The 25199-nt window shown below is 37.5% G+C and overlaps 1 protein-coding gene across 50 annotated transcripts in view; it reads right to left on the reverse strand.

The window, feature by feature from the left end:
* The window catches only part of LOC122884291 (neurexin-1a), a 252116-nt gene that overhangs the window by 32353 nt on the left and 194564 nt on the right, over positions 1-25199 (reverse strand). For 39 of the 50 annotated variants that reach the window (XM_044214026.1, XM_044214039.1, XM_044214027.1 and 36 more), the window contains 3 exons: positions 14460-14631; positions 7915-8004; positions 6169-6488 (listed from right to left, as the gene is read on the reverse strand). In XM_044214026.1, coding sequence (XP_044069961.1) covers positions 6169-6488; positions 7915-8004; positions 14460-14631 — 582 coding nt within the window. The remainder of the gene's footprint in view (positions 1-6168; positions 6489-7914; positions 8005-14459; positions 14632-25199) is intronic. The other 11 variants (XM_044214041.1, XM_044214061.1, XM_044214060.1 and 8 more) reach the window with 1 other exon arrangement.

Genomic DNA, 25199 nt, shown 5'->3' on the forward strand with positions numbered 1-25199 from the left:
GCCATTCCCATCAACCTGAGTTATATTTTGTGTTCAGTGATAATTAGCAAATGTTAGCATGCTAACAGGCAAAAAAAGGTGAACCCAATGAATATTACCTGTGAGCTTCAACATGTTAGCTAGAATGGCTGTAGACAGAGTGGTTTTTATTGTACATTTTTACAACCATTAACCATGATAAAAAAGGAGGCCACATTAACTTAAACTACATTTTTATATCACGTTTTGAATCATTTAATCAAAAATAAGCAATAAATCACCATATTAAAACAATGAAAAAAAATCATAATGGAGGAATACGGCCCATGTCTCTGCTACATTTAGTCAAGTCGTCCAGTAGTTACTAATTATATCATAAAACAGAACTAACAATTAATGTTGAGTGTTAATACTAAAAAGGTAGATAATACTATAGCTATTAACACTAACTGAAGTAAAACTTAATTCTTAATTGCTTGATGCTAAATTGAATATTAACAAAGAACACACATCAACTATTGTGTTCTACATACTAATACATTACCAAAACAATAAGAATTCTGTAACATTACTGCATATACCGCGTAAGACCTTATACAACACTGTTCTACTGGAGTATTCTGTCCTTGTGTCTCTCCATAATGCTGGAGCCCATACCAACTTTGGAGGATGTTCCTGCAGACAGCACTGGTGGTGGATGACAGCCTCACACTATGACCGCTCATGAGATTTATATACTGTATGTGTGCTGGCCAGGGTTGATAATACAGAGCAATGCAGGTGAGGATCCATCACTGTCAAGAGCTCTCAATGGCTCTTCTAGATAGTAGGCTTTGGTCTTTTTTATGCTGGGAGGGTAACAGCTTCATAGGGCGCTATCTCTTATCCTTGAGCACTTTTGATTAAGCATCATCTGGTATTAAAGGCTATCTTTCTGCAGCTTGACGTTTTCCTTCATTTTGCCCACCAGCCCTTCAAAAAGCTGCTTCACACAACATGTTGTTGTATTGGCTTTCATGTATTAAGTATTTAATGCAAACATTACAATGATATCCTACACTTGCACATTTACAGCAGTTGTTGTCAAATGTTACCTAAAATATATGAAAAAGTACAATGTCAGCTGTGAGTTTCCACAACTTAAAAAAAAAGAGCTTTCACACAAACTGATTAAAATGTTAGTATGTTAGTAGTTATGTTAGTTGAGGACCATGGAGACAGATTAACAAGAGCTAGGTCACCATAATGCTGATAGTGCCCGACCACTGGCAGTTAGTATTGCCATTAGACCTGTGTGGATTGGCAGTTTGGGTTCAAAATTGACATCAGCAGCTACAGTACTGTATATCTATTAGCACAAAAAAAGTACTTCTTTTCGGTGCAATGGGGGAAGCACTAAGTTTCCTTAACAATAAATAAAAGAAGCTGAGGTAGGAATAGTCCAAATCATATCAGTATTCAAAACAAAGGGAGAAGCACTTTGGTGTATGTGCACAATAGCCAGTCCATTGCTTGTGAATGCATACACAAGTGCATTATGGTTTAATTGGATGTGACCAGGCACTGCTACAGAAAGCAGACACTTCATTAAGACATGACAGTCAGGCCCATGCAGTAAGCTACCCCCCCCCCCCAATAGGGTAGGAAGCACACAGCAGAAGAAGCCACTACAGAGAATTTCTGACACGTAAGAGCCAACTGTAGAATCAGGAAACCGCAAGATATGATCAAAATAAAGGTAACATCAAGGCTATGTCTCACTATTATTTATTATCTCTGTATTTGAGTGGGTTCTAAGTCCTGGAATTGAATCAACCCATTTATCCCTTAAGCAAAAGGAAAATTCTAATCACTATTTAAATAACAATTCTGACTCATCAACTTTTTTTCCATGGTGAATTTCTTTCCTGATTAGGCCAGTGTGCTCTAAGATGATAATATTCTTGTTAATAAAGCATGAGTGGACATCCACTGGTTTGAGAAGAATGACATTAATATAATGTTACCCATAAGCCAATATAACAATATAACCCCAGTTGAGCATTTAGACAACTTTTTGATGGGGCACCTGAGAAGGCAGAAGGCTGCCCAACCCTTCAAAATCATTATACTAATGATGATTAGCACTGACTTTACCCTCTAGGAGATAAGTGGGCCAGTGCGCACAGCAAGACAGTAGTGTTGGTTGCACATTTCTGTTTTAATTGAAGACATGTATCAAGAGTAATCAGCTATCAGAGACTGGGGGCTATGTGTACTCATAAGCAAATTGATCACTAAGATTATTGTATCAAGCTCTGTCTTTTAGTATTCTCTCACCATTGCAATCCTGTGGACATCAGTTTACTGACAATCTGTTAAAGACACTGAAGGAAACAATAAATACAGTTTGTTCCTTGTGTTCAATTATCTCTTGGTTTCTGTCAAATATATGTGAAACAGATTTGAAAAATACATACATACAAATACATATAGTATTTGTATGTATGTATTTTTCAAAAGCCCTCTCAGGATTGACTGAGCCCACTTTTGAGTGAGCCAATCATATCTGAAGGATTTGACCAAATTCCTCTCGTAAGGCCATCTACATATTCTGTTCTGTATTTCTGGCTACCTGATGAATGTAAGTCCAATATTCACTCCCCTTTTAGCTCTGTTTTGGTCTCTACCAATTTCTGAGGTAAATATCTGTCTCTTGGGCTGCTAAGTGCTCCACTATGTTCACCAGCTAGTCGCTAACTGTTGTTTGAATCTTGGCAGGTAACGTAGAGTCGGTTTTTAGAGCTTTTGCTAAAAACAGCTGCCTGCTAGGAAAAGGCTATAAAGCTCCATAGTGCTGAGGGAAACTGCAGAGTTGAGTGGGTCAGTCACTATGAGTGAAACCTTTCATACTGCACATCAATTGTTAATATAAAAAATGATTATATAAAATGATTATTATATATCAATATTGATATTGAAAGGCACTTACAAGATTTATGTGTGTTAACACCAAAGTGTCTTGACCATTACCTCTCAATGTTAGAAAGGCTTATAAAAGGTCTCAGTTCTATTTTTCTTACTATTTTGGATCCAACTGCACTCTCTGACAGCCTGATCTATATTTTCTGTAGCACCATTTTCATTGAGCTTTAGTGGTTAGAGCCTGATACTGCCCACATAGGTGTTAGCCATTGCATTTCCACGGGGCCAGCCATACTAAAAATTTATGTATCCCAGTAATGTAAGGCTCTTAGGATATAAAAGCATTCACTGAATTGCATTTGCCATCAGAGAGGAGCTGGACAATGATTAAAATGCTGACTATTCAAGGGAAAGGACAGTGAATGCACCATCTCTTTTTTACAGAGGCCAGACATGATGATTTTCTAAGCGTTGTGTCCTGAGACAGTAATGTCCTACCGCAGGAGCTCTCCGTGGGAAGGTCGTCAAGTTGAAACTGAACACATTGACATCTCCCAATGCACACGTTTTTGCATGCCTCATTCATCTCTCCGCCTACATGACAGAACAACTTTTTAATCCAGTGACCTTTTTTTCTGTCTGAATGCATTAGATAACACCTAAACCAACACAGTTAGCCTTGACTATTCTCCTTTTTCCAAGCCTTGATATGCCACTTTAAAAGTGTGCTTGCAACATAAACTGACAGTACAACACTCGTCTCTTAATTTATTTTGCCATAAAATCATTATATTATCACCACTAGCCTTACTGGTACACCATATTCTGTACTTTTAAAACAATAGGCACAAGTAGATTCCCAAATCACCCTTGGAATTGAACTGCACATTACAATGCTTATTCAAAACCAGCAGCTGCACACATGATTGCTACAAGGTAATGTCAGCTATTCAAACATCAGATAACATCTAAAGCAGAAAATATACAAATTAATAAGTATCTCTGTAATACACTGCATTTCTAAATGGTCATGGTCATTTATATCACTTTATTTCTCTCCAGATGAAAAGGTCTGAAAAAGACAGGCATCCATCTAATCAGGCCTGTTCCTTTCTGTCAATCTCTTGGTTCCATGGTGGCAATTTATAACACTGCATGGAGCTGGTATATAATTATAATATATTGTCTGATATTTCACCTGCATTACATGCTCCTGCAACGGTTAAGGAACCATGCAGAGTCTTAGAGAAAACCATTCCACTGGATCAATATTTATGATTGTATTATTTGCGAGTATCTGCAGACCCTTACACAAACCATTATGATGGTCTCAGGTCAGATAGTTAAGGGGCGGCCATTAATGTGGGGTCTTTACTGCTGCTGAGTTGAAAACGAGGTGCGACTTTTCTGAGTTTGTCATTTTATAATGTGAACTGCTAAATTGAAAGAGAAACTTGACATTTTGTTTTGCTTTGAATATATTTGACCTTTTTAAAAAGCTCTATGTAAAAGTTTAAGTCTGGCTTCATAGATACATCGGCATTCAAGGTTCAAGACTTGTTTATTCTTTCCTTTTAGATAAAACCAACAATAGATCTTACTGTGAAAATAAATATTTAAATGGGGTTGAAGAACATCGTTTGATTTACTTCTGGACAATAAAACTAATAAACACACTGTGAAGGCTCTGAAATGTTTTTTCTAAAATCCTTGAAATGGACTGAGACATGTGTGCATTCATTGTCTCAGTGAAACTGTAAAGACAGAAAAAGTTATACAATCTGTCAAAAAGGAATTAAAATCAAATGAATTTGATTGTGTGTATATTTTTCAATGTGAAGTTAAACCCACCCCCTCCTGGAGATGCTATAATCTTCCTTTACCCAATCCGATTAATCCAAAATGAGTTAAATCCAAAATGATTTTCAACTATGTTTGTAAAAGCTGATTAAGCCCTGATTTAAGGGTCATTTTAGTCTACGACTATGCTTATTTAAGCTACTATGTATGCTTTCCCTGCAACTGACTCACTGAATATTTGAGATTCTGACACACATTTTAACTTTATATGTGTTCTCCTTGCACGTATAACTCTCAGTATCCTCATGGTTTTTGTGTTTTCACACAACAATTACATCTTACTTGCTTCCTATCAGGGCTTACTTTAGAGTTTCATATAATGTAAAATGCCCCTTTATTTAAAAGAAATAAGCTCAGTGTTAATCCGTTTTGAGTAGCTTTGGCTCCATAACAATTAAAGCACATGTTTTTTAGTTATCAATGAGGTCACTTTTCTGTTTGTACAGGCTGAAAATGTCCTGTGGGAAATGAAGCTTCTATTTTTATTTTGTACCAACAACACATGAAGGCACTTCCTAGATTCTGACTATTCTCTTTGTTGTGATAAAAAAACATCCACGGAAACTATTTTTCTTAGTTACCTAAATGAGTCAATATCTTCTGTTCTGTGCGCAGGTATTCCTAGATCATAATGAAGTTCTGCCAGCATGTTTGTTGCAAGCAAATTATTGCCAGTTAACAAAGTCACTGGTTTTGAAATTCAAACAAATGTAAAGAAGAAAACTCTTTAATTCACATTTACATTTTGAGAACCTCTAGGACTTTGCAGTTACTATCGCAGTTGAATAATGCGTGAAACAAATATGGTAGTTATTCAAAATTCTAAATAGCATAATAATACATTTTTATAGTGACTATTTTTGATTTAAAGTCTATGGCTGCTGCTGTATTGTACCAGATTTAGGAGGAAATGTCTTCTGTTCTTGGCAAACGACAGTGAGGGAATGGTCTGCCATTTCATTTGATAGGACACAAGCTTTGTGTTGCATTGTTTAGTCACACATTGTGACATTTGAGAAGTAATATGCTCCTGCAGATGCTGCACCGCTCATGCAGGACAGATAAAGATGATGGAAGACCTCTACGATGGTTATCACTCTAATACACACACACACACCGCACGGTGCCACATCTGATTGCATGGGGAGAAATGCTCGACAGTGGGCCTGTGGTGCTGCTCCCAATGGTGGAACAATGCACTTATTTTCCTTCAGTTTTTAGGTCAGAGGACTCAAGGAGAAGAAAGACGTGACAGAATAAATTAAGGCATATATATATCCACTATATAAGAACATAATTATGTAATGTATTAAATTAATCCAGGATGTGCTTAATGTCATGCTGTGCATTGTGAATATTTCTAAAATGGATTAAGTTGAGACAATAATGACATGAGTGGAAGTCACTTGCAACAGACGATCTTACCTGCTGAGGCTCTCGTGGTGTAGTCTGCTTGACTCGCCTGCTGGACGCCGTGGTGGTGGTGATCTCCATGATGGATGTGGACGTCTCTGAGCGATTGGCTGTGGTGCTCGACTGCGGTGTGATAGAGGAGGGCGACTCCCCCACAAGCCGCACGCTGCCCTGGATCTTAATGTTGGGATCCCCCTCCGCGGCCATGTTGAAAACCTTCAAGCCATTATAGTAGAGGCCCGAAAGCTGGCCCTGAAAGGATCGACTCCGGTCTCGCTCCCAGCCCCCAATCTGTATAGTGGTTTGGCTGTTGAAGATTGTAAGCTGCCGCCCTGTGGGAAAACAATGTTACATATATACAAGAATGTTGAACTGTGGACTCAGCCACTTTTACTGAACAGGAAAAAAAAAAAGACAGAAAAACAGATTATTTGCCCAGTGGCTAATGAGACCAATAAATTACGGGTTGTAGAGGCAAACCCTGATAATTTATTGCAGTTATAATGATGAGATGCCTATGAAAAGAAAAAAAAAACATATAAAATAAAAACAAAGGCTGCAGAAAATCAATGCAGCTTTGCTAAAAGGGCAGTCTCATCTAAAATAAGAAAAAGGATGAATTAGAAGTAGTAATGTTATGGGTATACAATTGATTTAACAACACTTGAAAAGATAACATAATCTTGAAAGTAATATAAATGGACAATTTGTTTACAGGAAATTGCCTGGGAAATAAGACAAATACATAAAACATTTGTCTAACAAAGCTAAAAGCATATATTTCATTAGGCTTTGCTTGTACTATCTGACATTTTTCCTTAGAAGTTTAGGATTTACAAACTTGGTATTCAGCAAGCATGAAAAAAAAATTCTAAAATGGCTACAGGTTGTGAGAATTGGACTTTTCTCGTGTACAATCTCACAGGAAGCAGGACACATATCAGGAAATTTGAAACTATACATCCTTTTAGCAAAAGAAAACCAAGGAAAATCAAACTTAGAACGGATATGGTTGGGCACATGGAAAACCAAAAAACATTTCATGATAGCACTTTCAAACGCAAAACAGAAAAAACAAAACAAAAAAACAAACAAAATAGAAATGACAGGGCTCATTTCACATTTTAAGTGACAAATATGAATTAGTTATTGAACTATAAAAAACAAAGCATGCACTCAGTTTGTTTTATATTACAGTTCCTTGATCTAATGCTAATGCCCTATACATATTTACAATGTCTGTTAAAGGGACTCAAAATTCTGATGCCAATTCATATTGCACTCTATTTATCATTGCTAGCAGTTTAATCAGAATAGATCAAATGACACCAAGTACTGTACTGTACAGTATATGTTTCAAAAGTGTTTCAAATAACACAAATAACAACTAATGAATGACTAAACTAGAACTTTTAAATGTATCATTTAGATGTTTACAGCAAAATGCTACAGTAATTTATAGACATTTTAACAATTCTGATATTACTTCAGTAAGTGGATTTAAATTCATATTTACAGTCCCTTTAACCTTTAGTTGACAATAAACACGTATTAAAACAGCTGACATCTATAAAATAAATACATTATTATGAAAAGTATAATAGTAGTAACACTACAAATTAAATTTAACTGTTCAAATCATTTAGTTTTTAAAGTTTCACTGAACATTTATGTTTTTATGATTATTATTTACAAAATAATTCTACAACTTGGTTATGATCAATTTATTTTATTTGAAATTTTAATCAGTGATTTTACCTTTGTCGAGTAGCCATTCGTCAACTACTCGACCAAGTCGGTATGGGATTCGCTGTCTAGCAATCGCCAGGCGTTCGTTATCATTGTTGCCTTTAAAGTTTAAAGAGACATTTCATTGGTTACAATCTGTAAGGTCAAAGGTTAAATGTTCATACTTAATGCTGGAGCTATACAACTGCACAAGGTTTTTATATTTAAAACGTTTTATATATTTAAAAAAACAATATTTACTGAAACATTATTTGAACAAACTTCACTCCTTTTATTTTATTTTAGCCAACAAATTAGGCCTATATTAATTGAAAATAAGTGAACAAGCACGCAAATGTTTCATCTAGGTTAATAGAGCTACGTTATAAACCAACCCAAATCACCATATTATACATTTCCATTACAAAATCTTTACCCAAATATTTCCATCCCATTTGTCTTTTCCCTCTTTATCTTTTTAACTGGCTTTTAAACTAGTTATATACATTTTCAAAAAGAACATCATTTAAATTTATTGTTGAATCAACCTTTTATGGTTTAAAGGATAAAACAATTTAACTTTAACATATTACAAATGCCCACCCCATTTATAAACAGCCTAATTGACAAGAAATAATAAGCTAACTGCAATACAACAATTAACACAGTATACATTCAGAGCATCTAGTCAGAGAAAAGTCAGAAGAAAATGTCAAAGTAGGTACATACACTGTAAAATCTTTAATAAAATGGCTTTGACAAAAGCTACGAGTCATAAAGAAGGAAAAGTCATGAGTTTGACTGTCTAAATATTGATGGCATTGGAGTCAGTGGAAAAGTAGTTTTCCAACAGTATTCAGAGAATAAGCCAAATAAGTGTCAAAAGAGAGAAAGGCCAGCTACAGAAAAACTCCACTCCAACATTGGAGGGGCACTTTGGCATTAATGAGGGCAAACTCTGCATCACCCTTTTGTCAAGCCCAATAACCTCTCCAGAACAGAAGACATTCACCAAAGTGGCACTGTCTCTGAGTGCATTTCCCCCTGGTATTGTCTGCAGAGATTGAATTCAGTCAGCGCCATTCTTCCGGCAGATTGACAATGTTTGTCCCATCAACTATATTAATTCAGTTCTGGCAGATAAAAGATCCAGTAGCTAAGAATGATTCGGTGGAGAATAGCTTTGGAGGGGTAAGGATCGCAGAGACGTGAAGGAAAGAAGGTAACCTTGTAACAGATGCACAGTTGGTCTGATGAAAGGTCTTAGAAGTAAGAAGACGCATAAAAAGACACTTTTTAATCGCATCAGCTTGAATTACTGTAGAGGATCAGCTACACAGAAAAGGGTTTAAAGCTTGTCTATACAGCTCATGGAATTTGGCTGCAGCTGATTGTGCCAAGTTGGACCACAAAGGCTTGTGAAGGAGATTTAGTGGAACACTTCTCACTCAACATTGACGTAGAAAGATACATTCTGTATTACAACAAAACCACACAGAGACACTGTGTATATTATTTGATGTAGATCTCTAAATGTTATTTGGCGAGCCACATTTCTGAAACAATGTCTAATCATCTGAAGTAATACTGCACATTCAGGACACATACTTAGTGTACCTATTTTTCATATTTCTATACTTGTACCATCAAGTGTACTCGCACTGATGATGATGCTGACTGATGATGGACTGATGCTCAAGGAAAAGGATGGGGACATTCTGTATTTTTTAAATTGTCAACAAATCCCATGAAAATACCCAAAACAACAATGTTTTAGTCCGCTACGACTACCCAGGCTGAGTACCAAGATGTAAGTTTTTAAAAACAGATTACAAATATATATTTTCATTAAAAAATAGCTTAATGATTTCCTCAAGAAGCTGGGCACTGTAACTTTTAGCAAACATCACTCAAACAGGACTTGAACACTTGAACATTCAGCTGCGGATTAATATACGTTTGGTAGGGAGTATTTAAGGCAGCAGGATGGTATTTGTGGAACTGACAAAAAAAGTAAAATATACCACAGCCCCCAGCTTCATGGTAATGAAGGAACATATCACCCAGTGCAAAGGTGTGGCTTACTGATGTGGTTTTAATAGTTTTTGGACATCAATGGAGCTCTGTGGTACAGAGGTGTAAGCTATAACAGGCTGTAGATACCCAGGCAATTCTTGTAGGATTAATTACTGTTTTTTTGGTCATTTCATGGGATTTGTTAACAATAACAAAAATACAGCATATCACCAGACTTATTCTTTAAAAACAAAATGTATGTGGTTGCACAGTATTGTCATAACTGAGAATTCCTTAACATTATATTTAATTTATGCAGCAGCTAGAAAATCACTAAGCTTCTTCCATGTAGGTAGATGCAAAGCACACCAGCCTCCAGTTGCTTCTGGCTTATGTAACGTCTACCATACTGCCTGGTGTTGAACACACACTGTATTTGCTTTATGCAAGGCTCCTGGAGCTCTGCACCACCTAATTCTCCTAAGCACTGTGCATGATGGAAGTATTTCACACCAATAAATGCATAAACAAACAGTACAGCTGTACTTACTTATATTTTGAATGTGTTAAATTAATGAATAATCCATGAATTGCTGTTGTCATGGAGCATTCATGGGCTTTGCTAATTCCTGTCACCTCCATTTGTCAGTCACGGGGTGTTAGTTACGTCACCTCTCTGTTTCCTGCTACTGTGACACCTCATCTGAGGAGAGGTCAGCATCAAACTGGCCTCTGGAGAACAGTTAGCCTACAGCTATTGGGAGGATGGTGAGGACATAGGTGTTTAGACTGAAGAAGAGCAACACTCATTACAATGGCATTTCCCCTGAATAATTCATTGTTAACTCATGTAAATTCCATTGTAGACATGCTTGCCTAATTACTTGACAGCCAATATGTATTTCTCTACATGCTGCTGTCACAATGTTGTAACAAAAATTACAATTTGTTGAAGAAGGAAGGAAACTAATATAAAGACACAGAAGAGTGTCAGGTAGGCAGGCGCACACACATACAGTAAACACACATACTTATCCTCACACACAGCGTGCCACAATCCTCTACTTTTGTGCAAAAACATGCTTGATTTTCAAAGACAGTAGCGTTTTATCTCTTTGGCTTTGCACCCCATGGCACACTCGGTCTATCCTTATACTGAGGTTAATTAAGTGTGGATATAATCAAGGTCTGATCGTGAATTGATCCCTACTGTGGAACACCGGCGTGTTAAACAATGCTATCCCCTGGGCTTCGATGCAGCAGCAGAGCCCATTCACCCTGCCTGCGAGCAGAGCCTGTGACTGCTGCTGAGTGTTGATTTGGTTTGGTATGGGACAGCCTGGCTTATCTCCTCCACCAGACAGCAGCGATTCAGCTGAGCTGTCCCAACTGACCCGCTTTGCCCTCGCTCACTTGTTTTCTTTTTTGTTAATAAAGTGGTCAGATAAGGTGGGGGCTTTATCTCATTACAAGCCCTAGGACACTCGCCACATGAAATGAACAAATATGCAAATGCTTCCTCTGTTCATGGAGCTGGGAGAATTAAAAAGGAGGAACCTAAACAAATTTCACTATTATTTTCATTATTCTGTTCCCTTTTTTTCTACTCTGGCTGTGGCGGCCATTACACCGTTTTTTAAGCATGCACAGTGATGACTGCTTGCACAATAGGCTGAATAGGCTCATGCATAGAACAGAGGAGACACCAGAGCAGATAGGATGGAGCTTTGATGGATAAAGCTAACCCTCCTCCCCTTGTATTCTACAAATCAGACTCCCACAAAGGTGCAAAAACAGGACAGAGGGGGGGGAGGGATGGACAGATAGAAGTAAAAAGGACAGGAAAAAAGGGAACTAAGAGTGAGAGACAGAGAGCTTTGTAAGTGCACCACGCTCTGATAACAGTAAAAGAATAAGGCCAGGGACTTCTCCATTATCTTTATGTGCAGCGAGTGTTCATTGGGTGCTCCGACAGGATACTGCACTGTACCCTGCGGGCCTGGCAGCACCATTGTGATGGTATTACTTCCATGGCCAAGACTCGGGAGAAGGGGCTGATTTTTTGTTGCTGCCCAGCCTTTTGTGTGCGCTGCAGAATGAAAGCGGGGCAAGCATAAAGGAAAGAGAACTAACCTACAACAAATAGAAGGTTAGTCATGTGTCTGCGTGTGCATTTTGCATTTTAGATTCTAATAATTGTGCTAAAGACTTTTAATGGCCCATAAGTATGTAGTACGAGACTTTTTAATGAGATTACGAGGGCAGCAATATAGGCCCTGGTGAAGCAATTATTTCCTTGCTTTGAGAATGATCGCTCCCTCCCATATAATCTCCTCCTCTCTGTCTTTCTCACTCTCCAGCCATCATTTTTATCTTTGCTGTCTACTCTTATTATAATCACTGTTGATCTGTGAGTGGCCTAAGAGTGGCTGAGGGCTGCTATTATGAGTGCGTTAGAGGCATACATGGATACTAATCAAACTACAGGCAAGCTGGGAGAATAATGGCTTTGTGTGCTGGGGGTGAGGGGAGGAACTGTGCAGTAATTGTGATTGGATGTAATTAGTCTGCAACGAGCCTAATAAGCGAGATGGACTTGGCATTGTCACTGACGCGTGATTGGTGGGGATAAGATTGGTCACTTTTCCCTGCAGCATATATAACTCAGCACTTATCATAAGAGGAATAAATCTAATATTATTGTCCCGCTTTTCTAGATTTTACCATACATTAACCAAGACTTTCATATATAGAGATTTTGTTCCCTTACAATATGTTAACAACCAATATTAAATATACTGGGCTACACTTTCCATTATTTTGCATTACATAGTCCAATAAATTATTCACTTTAAAAAGGTACTATATGTCAATGATCTTGAGTGAAAGTGTTTTACCAGGTGGTTAATTTAATACTGAGGTGAAGCTAACCCCATCATATTTCACTCTGCAGTATTACAACTTTAAATAAGTGACACTTAAATATTCCATAATCTTCAGGGTTTCACCTATGTGTATTAAAACAACTCAGCAACTTCATCATGTTTATGAGCAGCACATCTGTATGTATCATAGGCATCTTGGGGACTGAGGGTGTTGTTGGAAGATTGAGTTAGTAGCATCCAGGCATTTAACCCTGCTGTGCATTCTGCCATGTCCACAACATGTCAAAATCCATTAGCTTCCCTTTTACACCTGAGGCAAGCGGCGAGGATTGGGTCCCAGTCATAAAAACTTCTTTCATTTGGATGAATGCACTGTTCATAGCTAAAAAGGTCACCAAACATTATGCAAAAGAAGGGAGACAGGTTGAATTTGTCTTCTGTTTTGTTCTGTTGCCCAGTCATTTTATGCATGCTCACAGTCTAACAAATGTTTTTTATTACTCTTGTGAAGTAAATGCTACACTTGTTGTACACTTGTTCAATGATTTGGGAGTTTTGATATGAGCATATATCATATATTAGTCACACTCCTTTAATCCTCTATTGCTTTTGTCTAAGCCTTTAAGCAGTTAAAAAGTTAACAACAACAAGCAGTGGCATTTAAATTTGTGTTGACAGCCATCATACTACTAACATCTTGACATTCTACAGAAACATACCAGTGTTGATGAGTTGTTTCCAGAGACAAAGCTCAATCTATAGAAGTATATCTATATCAGTTACCACTACACTATAAAAGAAAGTGCCAGTACATGTTTTCCAGTCTTATAATGTGGAACTTATTACATATTTTTTCAAGTAATAAATATGCATCACACAGGGCAGTAATTAGTAAATCCATCTTCTACTGTTATGTAAACTGTGTTTATGAAAAGGGCTACACAAATGACAATAATTATTATTAGTAGCAACACTAATGAAAAGGAAAATTAAAACAGCTTCATTTTTATGTATTAGTAATTGTGGTGTATGCTGTGAAAATGATTAATAAGAAAGTGCATTATCATGGTTAAACCAGATGCTGAAATGTAGCTGATCATCTGGTATTTTATTCTGAGTAACCAACAGATTAATTCAGGTATTCAATAACAGTTTGACTGTGTTATTACAGGTTTGTCTACCCCATCGCCTTAATTCAATAAGTCTGCCTTATTGGCAGATAAATAAATATTGAACTGGCACACAATTACTTGCCACAATAGAAGTAGTAATTTGTCTGTAAATAGTCTATTGATTTGACTTGCTGTGAACATATAGTGCAGGTGTATTATTTATGTATATAGGGAATATAATGCAGACATGTAGACAGGGTGGGTGGTTGCCCTTTTACACGCTTTATATTTCAGACTATGGGAGCTCTAAAGTGCAACCTATTTACATAGATCCAGGTTGTTTACCAGCGTTGATTAATGTAAAGTGATAAAAACTCTGCAACACTGGTATTATTCTTAACAGCTGGAAACAGAAACATAAAAAGCCATTAAAGCACATGCCAAGTCAACATAAAAAACATCCTAACAGATAAGGCTTTAATAGTTGGCTTGATAATCTCTTGGTCATTTTATCGCCTTTAAGCGGCGGCAGATGTAATTAAAGGCAGAGTGGGTGACTCACCTGTGGGGTAGCGCTCAATGACTGGCAGGTCATCCACCTGCAGAGTGGCATTACCCCCACTCCTCGTAAACTTCACTATATGGTACTTTCCGTCATTTACAAACTTTGACGTCTCCTCAATATTAATGTCGTCTGTTCCGACATTAAATACAACTGCAATGTTTCCTTTTTCCTGAAAAGAGAAGAACACAGAAAAGAAAAGGTTTTAGTGACAATTAACATTACTGCTTTGGAAAGCCCAGTGTTGCTAAGGGACTGTATCAAAATGATTAGGGGGAAGGGGGGGTCACTTTAATCTGCATCTTAACAGTGGCTGGAATATTTGGTAAACAGGACACATTATATTTTTCTATTGTGTGATTTGGTGGCTATATTCAAATTATTATTCCATTTAAATATTAGCATTTAAATCTTTCATTCTTTTTGCACTTTTAGTTATTAATGGCAAAATGAATTGTATCAATCAATAGTTTTATATTACTTTGAGATACTGTGGGTTGCAATTTTTCTTTTTGTAAAGAAAGGGGTCCAAAAGTGAAACATAAAGTTAATCCTCCCAACACTAATAATTTTCGTGTAGTCCCTAAATACATCCACACCCGTTCATAATATCTTGATTTATTATTTTTAAAAGGTTACGTATTGTACCCGTACAGAAATTAATAACTGTGTTGCATGTAAACAGAGCAAACATCTGTTCTAGAAACACATTGGTTGGCTTGTGTTGATGATTAAATATTTATTTCAACTTAGAGTAATTCTGGAAAGACAAGTCAGAGGATAAAGGGAAATGGTCACTGATTACAATATAACTGCATCAATGACTTAATGGAATAACCATTAAGTCAGAAACTTGAATTACAGAAACTTTCATCATAAACTCAGTTTAGCTGGGCATCACTTTTTATAGTGAGCCGCCAGCTACATGAAAGGAGCCATATGGCCATTTCTTTTTGGCCTGGAGTCCATTTTAAACATATAATCCTTGTCCCATCATAACAGGAGGGTCCAGAGGAGGACCAGGGTTGGCACTGACATCCACCAGATTCTGAACATACTGTAATAGGTAATTGTTTTTTTTTTATGTAGTTTTATTTTACTCTTTAGAAAAGACTCAAGACCCCCAGGAGTAACATATATAGCAGCATACGCTGCTCTCTTTGAGGAATGTTTATTATCACAACTTTGTTTTGCTGTGTACATGTAATGTGAAATGTTATTCCAAGTGTATATTTATTAAACTGCAAGGCCTGCTGGGTTGACCACGAGGCAGATTACTGTATGGATTATTGCCTTGTCTGGCTGCCACATTTAACATATGCGCTGTTCTTGAATGTGGTATTGCTCCTGGAAGTTCTGTGCCCCTTTTAAAAACACAAACAGGCATACTGGGAATTTTGTCCTTTATTGTTTTCACATCAGTTAAATAAATGATATAGTTAATGGTTAAGAGCATCCCCTTGAGCTCCAGTGGAATGGAGGAATGTTTATTATCACAACTTTGTTTTGCTGTGTACATGTAATGTGAAATGTTATTCCAAGTGTATATTTATTAAACTGCAAGGCCTGCTGGGTTGACCACGAGGCAGATTACTGTATGGATTATTGCCTTGTCTGGCTGCCACATTTAACATATGCGCTGTTCTTGAATGTGGTATTGCTCCTGGAAGTTCTGTGCCCCTTTTAAAAACACAAACAGGCATACTGGGAATTTTGTCCTTTATTGTTTTCACATCAGTTAAATAAATGATATAGTTAATGGTTAAGAGCATCCCCTTGAGCTCCAGTGCTCTATGTACCTGTTCTGGCCTTCTGTGTGATGCTGCCATCTGGTTCTTTAAGGTGTACATACACCCAATCCTCCTGTGCCCCCCATTCAACATACTGTAGACACACCCTTGTCATCACTATAAAAACCCTAAAGTGACTTCAAAGCTTGCAGAGAGGATATAACTGAATCTGAGCAGTTTGTGTGAGACTGAGTCATTAAAATGCAGTGAATACTGCCATCATTACATGGAGAGCATACAAACATAAGCATGGAAACAAAGAGAATGTCTCAAAGGAAGTTTGAACCCAGCTTAGCCTCAGTCTCAAAAGTGATGGGTATCTACACTAATAAGCTCCTTTTACAGTACATGATCGAAGTCCCTGAATCCTACTGCTTAATCTAGTAGATACGAATGCGTATGGTGCAGCCTCTCTCTCTGCTTATGAGCTGCAGTGAAAGGAGCATCTGGTTGGAGGCTCAACCTACTGTAGCAGCACGGCACTCTGCATGTCATTATCCAGTCAGCACAGCCAATACTACACTACATCTCTCTCTCACACTCTCAACTCTCCTATATGCACATACTGACTTTTTTAAAGCCCCCACCACACACACACACACACACACACACACAGAGACTAGTTCCTATAGTGCAGAATGAGTCGAGCATGTCTCAAGAGCCAGAAGCTAAAGTGCAATTAAAACCATTTGTAATGTGTCACACCACGTTACCAAAACTAGGGCAATTGTATGCTTTGTAATGTCATTTCAACAGATTGTATAATCTGATGCATTAAAGCTACAGTACTAACACAATTTACTGACTCCTTGTGGGTATAAACACCAATAAAAAAAAACTGAAAAGCAGATGGCTACGGTACAGTGACTGCAGTTTGTGTCATGTTTTCAGAACTGTATGGGTGAGAGGATGATCCATTGATGCTGGTGTTGTAGTAAAACCTTGTGTTAGTTGTAATCTGTGTCATTTTAAGATTTGCCCCTCTCGAAAACCTTCAGCAAGAGCCAGAGAGACAGCAGCTCCTCAGCAGGACTACATGCAGCAAGATACAACAGATACCATGAGCATCTGCCATCATCAGACCTCACACCAAGGCGGATTTTCTCACAGTTTTTTTTTTTTTTTACATTTTAAGTACTTGAATATACAGTAAAAAAATTTATTTGGGACTAGCATCTGTGCTTCAAAAGGGAACTTTCTTTCAAGGACTACTGCACACAACACATTAATTCAGAACTTTTTAGTACCATTGCTTTTGGAAAAAAAGAGACAGAAAAAAAAGGTTTAGTGGAGGGACCAACCCAATTAAAATCCTGCTTTTAATAGCCTCCTTCAATTGACTTTTAATGTTCCCCATGGTCTCGTTAATAAATTTACTGCATTTAGTCACAAACTGCCAACTCGAATTTCCATAGCATAAAAAGAGCCTTCTTCACAGTCTTGAAAGAGATGAAGAGGTAGATGAAAGGGGGTAACAGACAAAGGACAAAAACCAAACCATCAGATTTAGGGAGTCAGATATCAGATGAACGATAAGAGCTAAATCTGCAGGCTGAGAAAATACAAAGTTAAATAATTGACATGCTTAGAGCCCATGTCTCTCCCATATTAACATGATTAACTTTGACTGTTATTGCCTCTGCCTTCTGAGATAGGGCTGGCATTGGCTTTAAACAGCAATATTATTTTTTTCTAAATAATAACCCAATACATTACAGCATTTCTTAAAATTCGATCTACTTAGACAAGTAGTTTTTCAGTTAGTTCGGCACCGAGATGCGCCTAATCCTCTAATAGGGTGCAGGCTTATGTCAGAGAGTGATTGATAGCTGCTTACATAAACCCAGCCCATTACACCCTGTACGATTTTAGGGCTGCTCACTTGGTAAGTGCTGCTCCCCACAGGGCTGCACCCCTGGGGACATACTGTACGGTGCACACATACCGCACCCGAAGAACTCAGCCCTGCCTGACACTCTGCAAGCTGCCTTGATTAATTGCTCATCAAGCTGCAATAGAGTTTAATTAACTGATGAAGTTGATCCACCATTCTCCTCTAATCTGCTCTTTTTTTATGCTTCTCATCCTTGCAGCTGGAGGGTGGAGTATCTGCAGCAATACTCAGGGTGTCAGTTTCTCGTTAAAACTCTCCATCTGCACTCATTATACAACCATAGAGATACTCGTTTTACTAGCTATAAAGCTGCAAAACAGCCTCTGCAGACCAAGTGTTTTTCTGTAATTATTAGTAGCAAAGTAGTAGTAGAGTCACATCATTTTTTTTCTTCCAATCATGTCAACAAAACCATGTCTGAACAAATGCGTGTTAAATGCTTCAAGTCATTCAAGATAATTCCCTTAATGACAGCTTATGTTGTAAAATTTTGATAAAACTTACTTAAACCTCCTGATAAGAGTGTTCCCATAAATAATAAATCAATGAACAGATAAATCATACTTTTGTGTTTTTGTTGCAAGGATATGGTATGTTATTCATAATCTGCTTGAGGGTCAAACAAACCAAGTGCAAAACAGAATCACACCGAGTTGAAATGATCCGCACGTTTGTGATGGTTTAGTGGAGCGAGCTTATGGCCCCAGCCCATGTAAAGACAACGCAAAAACACGAAAGGAAGTGAGAAGTGGTATTTGAAATGGTGTCGGGCCTCTCCGCAAAATGAACACCATGGTTTAGGCTGTCCTAATGTTTTGCTTGTTTATAAGTCATTTATGTTGACAACCATTGTGCACCCGTCACATTTCATATCTCACCAGTCAGTCGCCACGGGACTGCAACACTCCCTCCAGTGCACATGTCTGTGAGGGGTCTGTTGGCAGGTGGGAAAGCACCTCTGTCATTCCTTCAGTGTGTGTTATGTGTGTGTGTGTGTGTTGAGGGGATATTACGCTCTCACTGCAGAAGCTAAATGTCTTAATGTAGCTAGGGCAAGCAGACTGTACCGTTCACCTTATCTTTTAATTACTTCTGACAGTCTTCTGCTTCTCCCTTTTTTAGCAAAGCTTAGTTAATGAAATTATAGACGTAATGAAATAATTAGGAGAAAGAAAATGTTATTGTCCCCCCTCAAAGCATGTGATCCATATACTGTACATTACACAATAATTCATCCATACACCTGCAATTACGGGTACGCAAACACATATATATGCACTCACACATACATTTTAGATTGTAGTAAATTCATAACAAACATAGAGGCAGTATAAAAGCACTCTTATGGTGCTGCAGAAAATGACATTTCAGCCACAGAGAAGCGCCATATGATACATTAACTCCTAACAATATAATGATGTTATGGACTGTGACAAAACTACAGCATATTGTCTCTGTGGGTTTGAAACCAGTGGGGCCTGTGTATTCACTTTTATTACACACTTTGGTCTATGGTAGTAAAAGATAAAACCTCAAACTTCACTTATCACATCAAACACTTACATATAATACAAATCACATATATACATGCAGTGCAAACTTAAACTACTTACACATACTGCGTCACAAAATAAAACTTATCAAAATGGACAAATACACACTTGCAGTTGCCAAGTATAACGTGCAGCTTTGAGAAGAATTTTTTATAATGCATAAATATATTCTTCTCTATCTATTCCAATCTGCACACACAGTGTGCTTGTACATAAGGTTCCTTGTCACTGTCTGACATGTAGGTACTATTATGACTAACACTGTCAAATCTTGGCACACACATTAACATCCCTATATAACATGACGGTAAGCAAGTGTTCAGCATATTGCTCTTTTTGTACACAGCAATAAGCCATTAAACAGAGCGACCTTGACATCAGTCGAGCACATGTGAAATTGATCTACAAGCGTGTGGTGCATACTGTATGCTTTTCAACATTTTCATGAAAAAGCTGCATGCATTAAATCATCTGCAAAATGGTGGCCAAGATGTTTGACCTCACTATTTACTTTAAGAGCTTCCCCACACAGAATTCAGGATATTAATTTTCTATCTTCTTAACATAAAATCATCATTGCATTACTGCACTCTTTTTACATCTGATGTGAAAGTCAGAACCATACTGGGAACATATAATTATTGTGGTGGAGAAATATAAGCAAATCACCTGCGTGCTTAAAATTATTCATTAGGAGATTACTAAAAACACAACCCTGTTTTACAAGGATTTAACTGCCTGGACAAGTTACTGTATACATAAACACCGTACACAAAATAAAGACAATATACCACCTTGCCTAACACCGCAACTAATGAAAAGAGTCAGAGCCCCATTTAACCTGCATAGTTTCACAGGCATACCAATATACAGTAGATATTTATAGCAGGTACTCCCACTATAAATACGGTGGTGGTTATACTGTATCTCTTACTTCCTGTTTTTATTCACTGGGAAAACACTTGCTAAAAGCTTGGAGACAACTGTTAGAAAACCATGTCCGTGGATTCTGAGCTGCATGTTAGTCAACTTTCAATATATGTTCTAAAACATGAAACAAAGTTGTTCGACAAGGTTCCCCTCCTCCCTTCATTTCACCATCGCCTTGGAGCATTTCCAGCATAGTGAGGTATAAGTGTGCTTGCTAGGAGCTCAGCTTATTTCAAAATCAAGTCCACCAGCTAAAGTGCCTAATTATCTGTGAAGTTGGCTTGAAATTGTTTTCATTGCTAGGAGACTCTATCAAGTGGCTTTCTGTATGAGAGCTTCATGAAATACCTCAACTTAATAAATCATCAAGCCAGCCGCAGCAGCTGTTTGAAGGAGGGTGCTAAGAGAATAACAGGAGACATACAGCTACTGTACCATTACAACGGGTATAATATGAAAACATTCATTTATGCTTATGTATAATGCAGCAGCATCCTTTTTGTGAGATGTACCAAGATAACATGCAAGTTTTTACACAGGGGGAATTAATACAATAAAAATGTAGCTTTCTTTGGTGGTACCAAAGTAATGGAGTTCTGAAGTCGGAAGTGACAGGAGTGTTTCTAATGGGAGCTGTCTAGAGGCGCTTTTCAAAAGGCACTGCTTGTCTTTTCCTGAAATGACATTTGCTGTCTGTCTATACTCTTTCTCTCGATCCATCTTTGGCCCGCCTGTGACACATTTCATCAAGGGAGGTCAATAGATATCTGAAATTTCGTTCTCTCTCACTCAAAGAAATCAATTCAGGTTTCAGATGATTCTGCTGTCTGTCCACTTGTGACATCTGGCGCAGTAGTCTGGGTGAGTCGACCTTCCTCCCTGTCCTCTCTGTTAGGACTTCCTGCCTCCCCTGAGCATACTCAGAGTCCAGCTCACTTCATCTGTGCGATTCATGCAGCCCGGCTTTCCGGCTAAATAAGATCAAATATAATCAAGTGTGCATTTGGGGAGAATGGAGATAGAGCAGTCACCTTAGTAAGAAATGGGAAAAAAAAATAGTGAGCTCAGGTAGAGCTGGGGACATATGCCTGAAGGCAGGAAACATATGCTGTGACTGACCCTTAATCCTCAGAATGAGACTTCCAGACACTCAGCATGGCAAGAATACACATCATGACAAACATTTTGTTGTGTCTACTCAGATTATCTCTAGTTCAGTAGAGCAAAAACAGATGAGTAAATCCTGCATGTCAAAATTAAACATAATTTATACTCTAGATTTAAGTGTAATGTTATGGACAGTGTCATGCAGATATTCTGCAGTGTCAAATCAGACACATTCAGTTGTTGTATAAGTTTGACTTTAGAAAAGAAGTTATTATTTTGAACGTTTTCACTGAGCCATGCTTATTGTAATAATGAGATCGTTTTTCATAAATATGCAATCACTTCTTGTTCTACTGAGATCTGTTCTGCTATGTTTTCTCACTGCATAAGCTCTTTTTGTAATTATGTGACAGGTTTTCTAATCTTGTAAAAGGTGTCACACACATTTCACCTCAGTAATGCAAAAATCACAATTTGTTTTCAATTTATAATTGTGTAATTATTTGGCTGACTGATTTAACAATGAATTAACAACACATGACATGTGTCATCATGACTGGCAAAAAAGATTTATTCATGGATTTGAGGTCATACATTTGTAAATATGAGCGTAATAGAGCGCAACAGGGTACAGCCAATGACTATTTTCTTGGAGAGTAGACATTCATTCTGACTATGAAGTGCCATAAAACATTTAAACTCTCAAAACGGTTCTCAGTTTTCTCATAGCTCCACTTTTGTCTCAGTTTGAGATAAAAAAAACCCAGACTGGAACTGATGCAACCAGCAAAGCTTTAGTCTTTCCTTATAACACATCAGTCATACTGGTGGACTAAAATAACTGGGCTGGACACAGTGGATCACTGTTCATGGTTCACACAATTTAAAAAACAGAAAAAATGGTTGTAAAACGAATTAGTTGAAAAACAAACCCATAGAGGTGTGAATTGAAAACACAGTCTGTGGTCACTGCTTATGTTGTAGACAATAACAATTAATTTAGCTGAATAATGTTAAACATGTCAATTTACACAGCTGAAGTGAGAAAATGAATTATGTTTATGAGATATTCCCCCTGAAGTTTCTCTTTACTTGCAAACAAGAACCTTTAAAGTTCTTAATGGTGTATTATTGGAAAGCACTGCTTTGTTTCTGTACTGTAGCTCACAGAAGAAGTGTAATAAATTCATGGAACTGTCATTAGTGATTTCAGCTGATAGCATTTTCAGTTGATTGTGGATCAAGTTTGTTTGTTGAACCATGTAGAGCAATTTATATAGAGCTAATTCTACATAGTAGTGCTTAGAGCTGCACAAGAGAGAGGATATTAAATGTTGGGTATGGATGTATACTCTGATGTTCTGACCTGATGACAATCAAAAGCAAAAAGAAATGTATAAATACGGATTTAAATCTTTATGGATCAACATGTTTGCACTCACGGCTAACTCAAACACCTCCATGTCCCTCCTGCAGCTGCTTCACAGTAAATGCCCTCTTTCATTACATCTTGCTTTCATCAGGCTTAGGGCAGCTGGAGGGCTTTTACTATAAAGAAATGTCAGCCCCATTGCATATGTTTAAGTTTTTCAGGTGGCATGGGATGCTGACTTATTGCTCAACGCTGGCCGTAATCTATATTTGTTCACATTTTGTTGGTGGATTCATTAAAAATATTGGATGAGAGAAATGGACTTAATTACAGCTTCAACAATGCATGGCAAATGGTGAGCAGGAGCTACTGGCTGTGTGAAATTTGGCTGTTTTGATATTGCAGCCCTTTGCCGTGAGTTGACTGTGGGAATTCATATTGGAAAAAACAATAAAAATATGACTAATAGTGCAGCCATAGCAGTGTTTCTACCACAGGCAAGGAAGGGAAAGTGACAGGGTGATCAGGATAAAATGAAGCTCTGAAGATCACAGATACACTACATGGCCACCCAGCACACATTACACACACATTATAACCGAATGGTTGTAATGTCGCTGTGTTTCTATCTTCTGATCTGCATTCTTGTCCATAATCATCCATATAAAGAGATGCTCACAACATTTCTTAAACAAGTGTGAAGGAAAGCTTGGCACAACATTTGGGCATTTGTTACAGTGGCCTTTTGCAACTCAAATTTTAAATGTAAAAATGAGCAATTAGTTTTTCTCAAGCTCTGTCTTTCATATGGTAATTAATGCATTCCCTTATCAAGAGCTGTATAGCTTATTTGTTTGAGATTATGACCTGTGTAAGAATCTTGAATTAAGCATATTATGCGATAACAAGTCACTGTTAGATAAAAACTTATTCAAACCTTAAAGTATTTAAACTTCTTTAAATGACATACAAGAAAATTAGTATATAGTGATACTGTAAGGAGGTCAATCTGCCTCCAGTGTTGTTCAGTGAAAAAGGAACATGGGAATCAACAGTGGTGTCAGAAGTCGAAAGGGTTTGAGGAGGGTTCGACACATCACAGCACAGCTTCCCAGCAGACCTAAAAAAAGAGCAACTCAAACAACTATTACCTGAATCTCTCATACACTGTACACCACTTTGAGTCAAAACTGAGTGTGAGTCTACATACAAAAGTACCATTTTTAAGTCACACATTCAATCTCTACCACTAATCTAGCCACCTATGTTTTTGTAGAGGAAGAAAAATCAAGGGTCTGTTAAATAAAAATAACATGAAGTGGTGAAAAGACTGTGACCTGTGAAACAACACCACAGCCCCCTAACTGTAGATCTATGTTCCAGTATAGGCACTTCAAAATAAGATATCATGTTGTTGGATTTAGAGCAGTGGATGCTGTCCAACAATCTTCAACACCACCATTAACTGGTACATTAAAGCTATCTTACATTTGGCACCAGGTGCTAGAAACTCCTGCCTGTTACATCTACAGCACAAATTCATTTTTCGAGCCTCCTGTTTTTAGATAAATACACCAGAAATAGCCTGTAAAAGTGATAACAGCTTAGATTGAACACATTATCACTTAATGATAAATAAAAAAGGAACTTTGTTTATGAATACACTGTTTTCAATGAATCAGTATTATTTGTATGAAATGTGATAAATGATTAATGCATATATGATAGAAAAATACTACTGTGTCCACTTAAAATCAATTCAAATAGCATGACACAATTTGATCCTATTAACCATATATACTTGGAGGCCATTATACAACATCTGAAATCCTCTTCCTGCTGCTTCGATATTCAATATTCTTCGATAGCCTGATATTCTCAGGCTTTTTTACAAATGTTTCTAATTGCATGGCCTCAGATATTCGACAAATTGTCAACATGTCTCGTCTCTCAGGTGTCTTCCCACATGCCCTGAAAACTGCAGTCATCAAGCCACTCTTAAAAAAGAACAATCTACACTAATGAACAATTTTAGGCCTTTATCAAAGCTCCCGTCAAAGCAGTTTTTCAACAGCTGAACAACTTCTTGGCTTT

The sequence above is a fragment of the Siniperca chuatsi genome, linkage group LG11 (assembly GCF_020085105.1).
Source record: "Siniperca chuatsi isolate FFG_IHB_CAS linkage group LG11, ASM2008510v1, whole genome shotgun sequence".
In the NCBI taxonomy this organism is placed as follows: Eukaryota; Metazoa; Chordata; class Actinopteri; order Centrarchiformes; family Sinipercidae; genus Siniperca; species Siniperca chuatsi.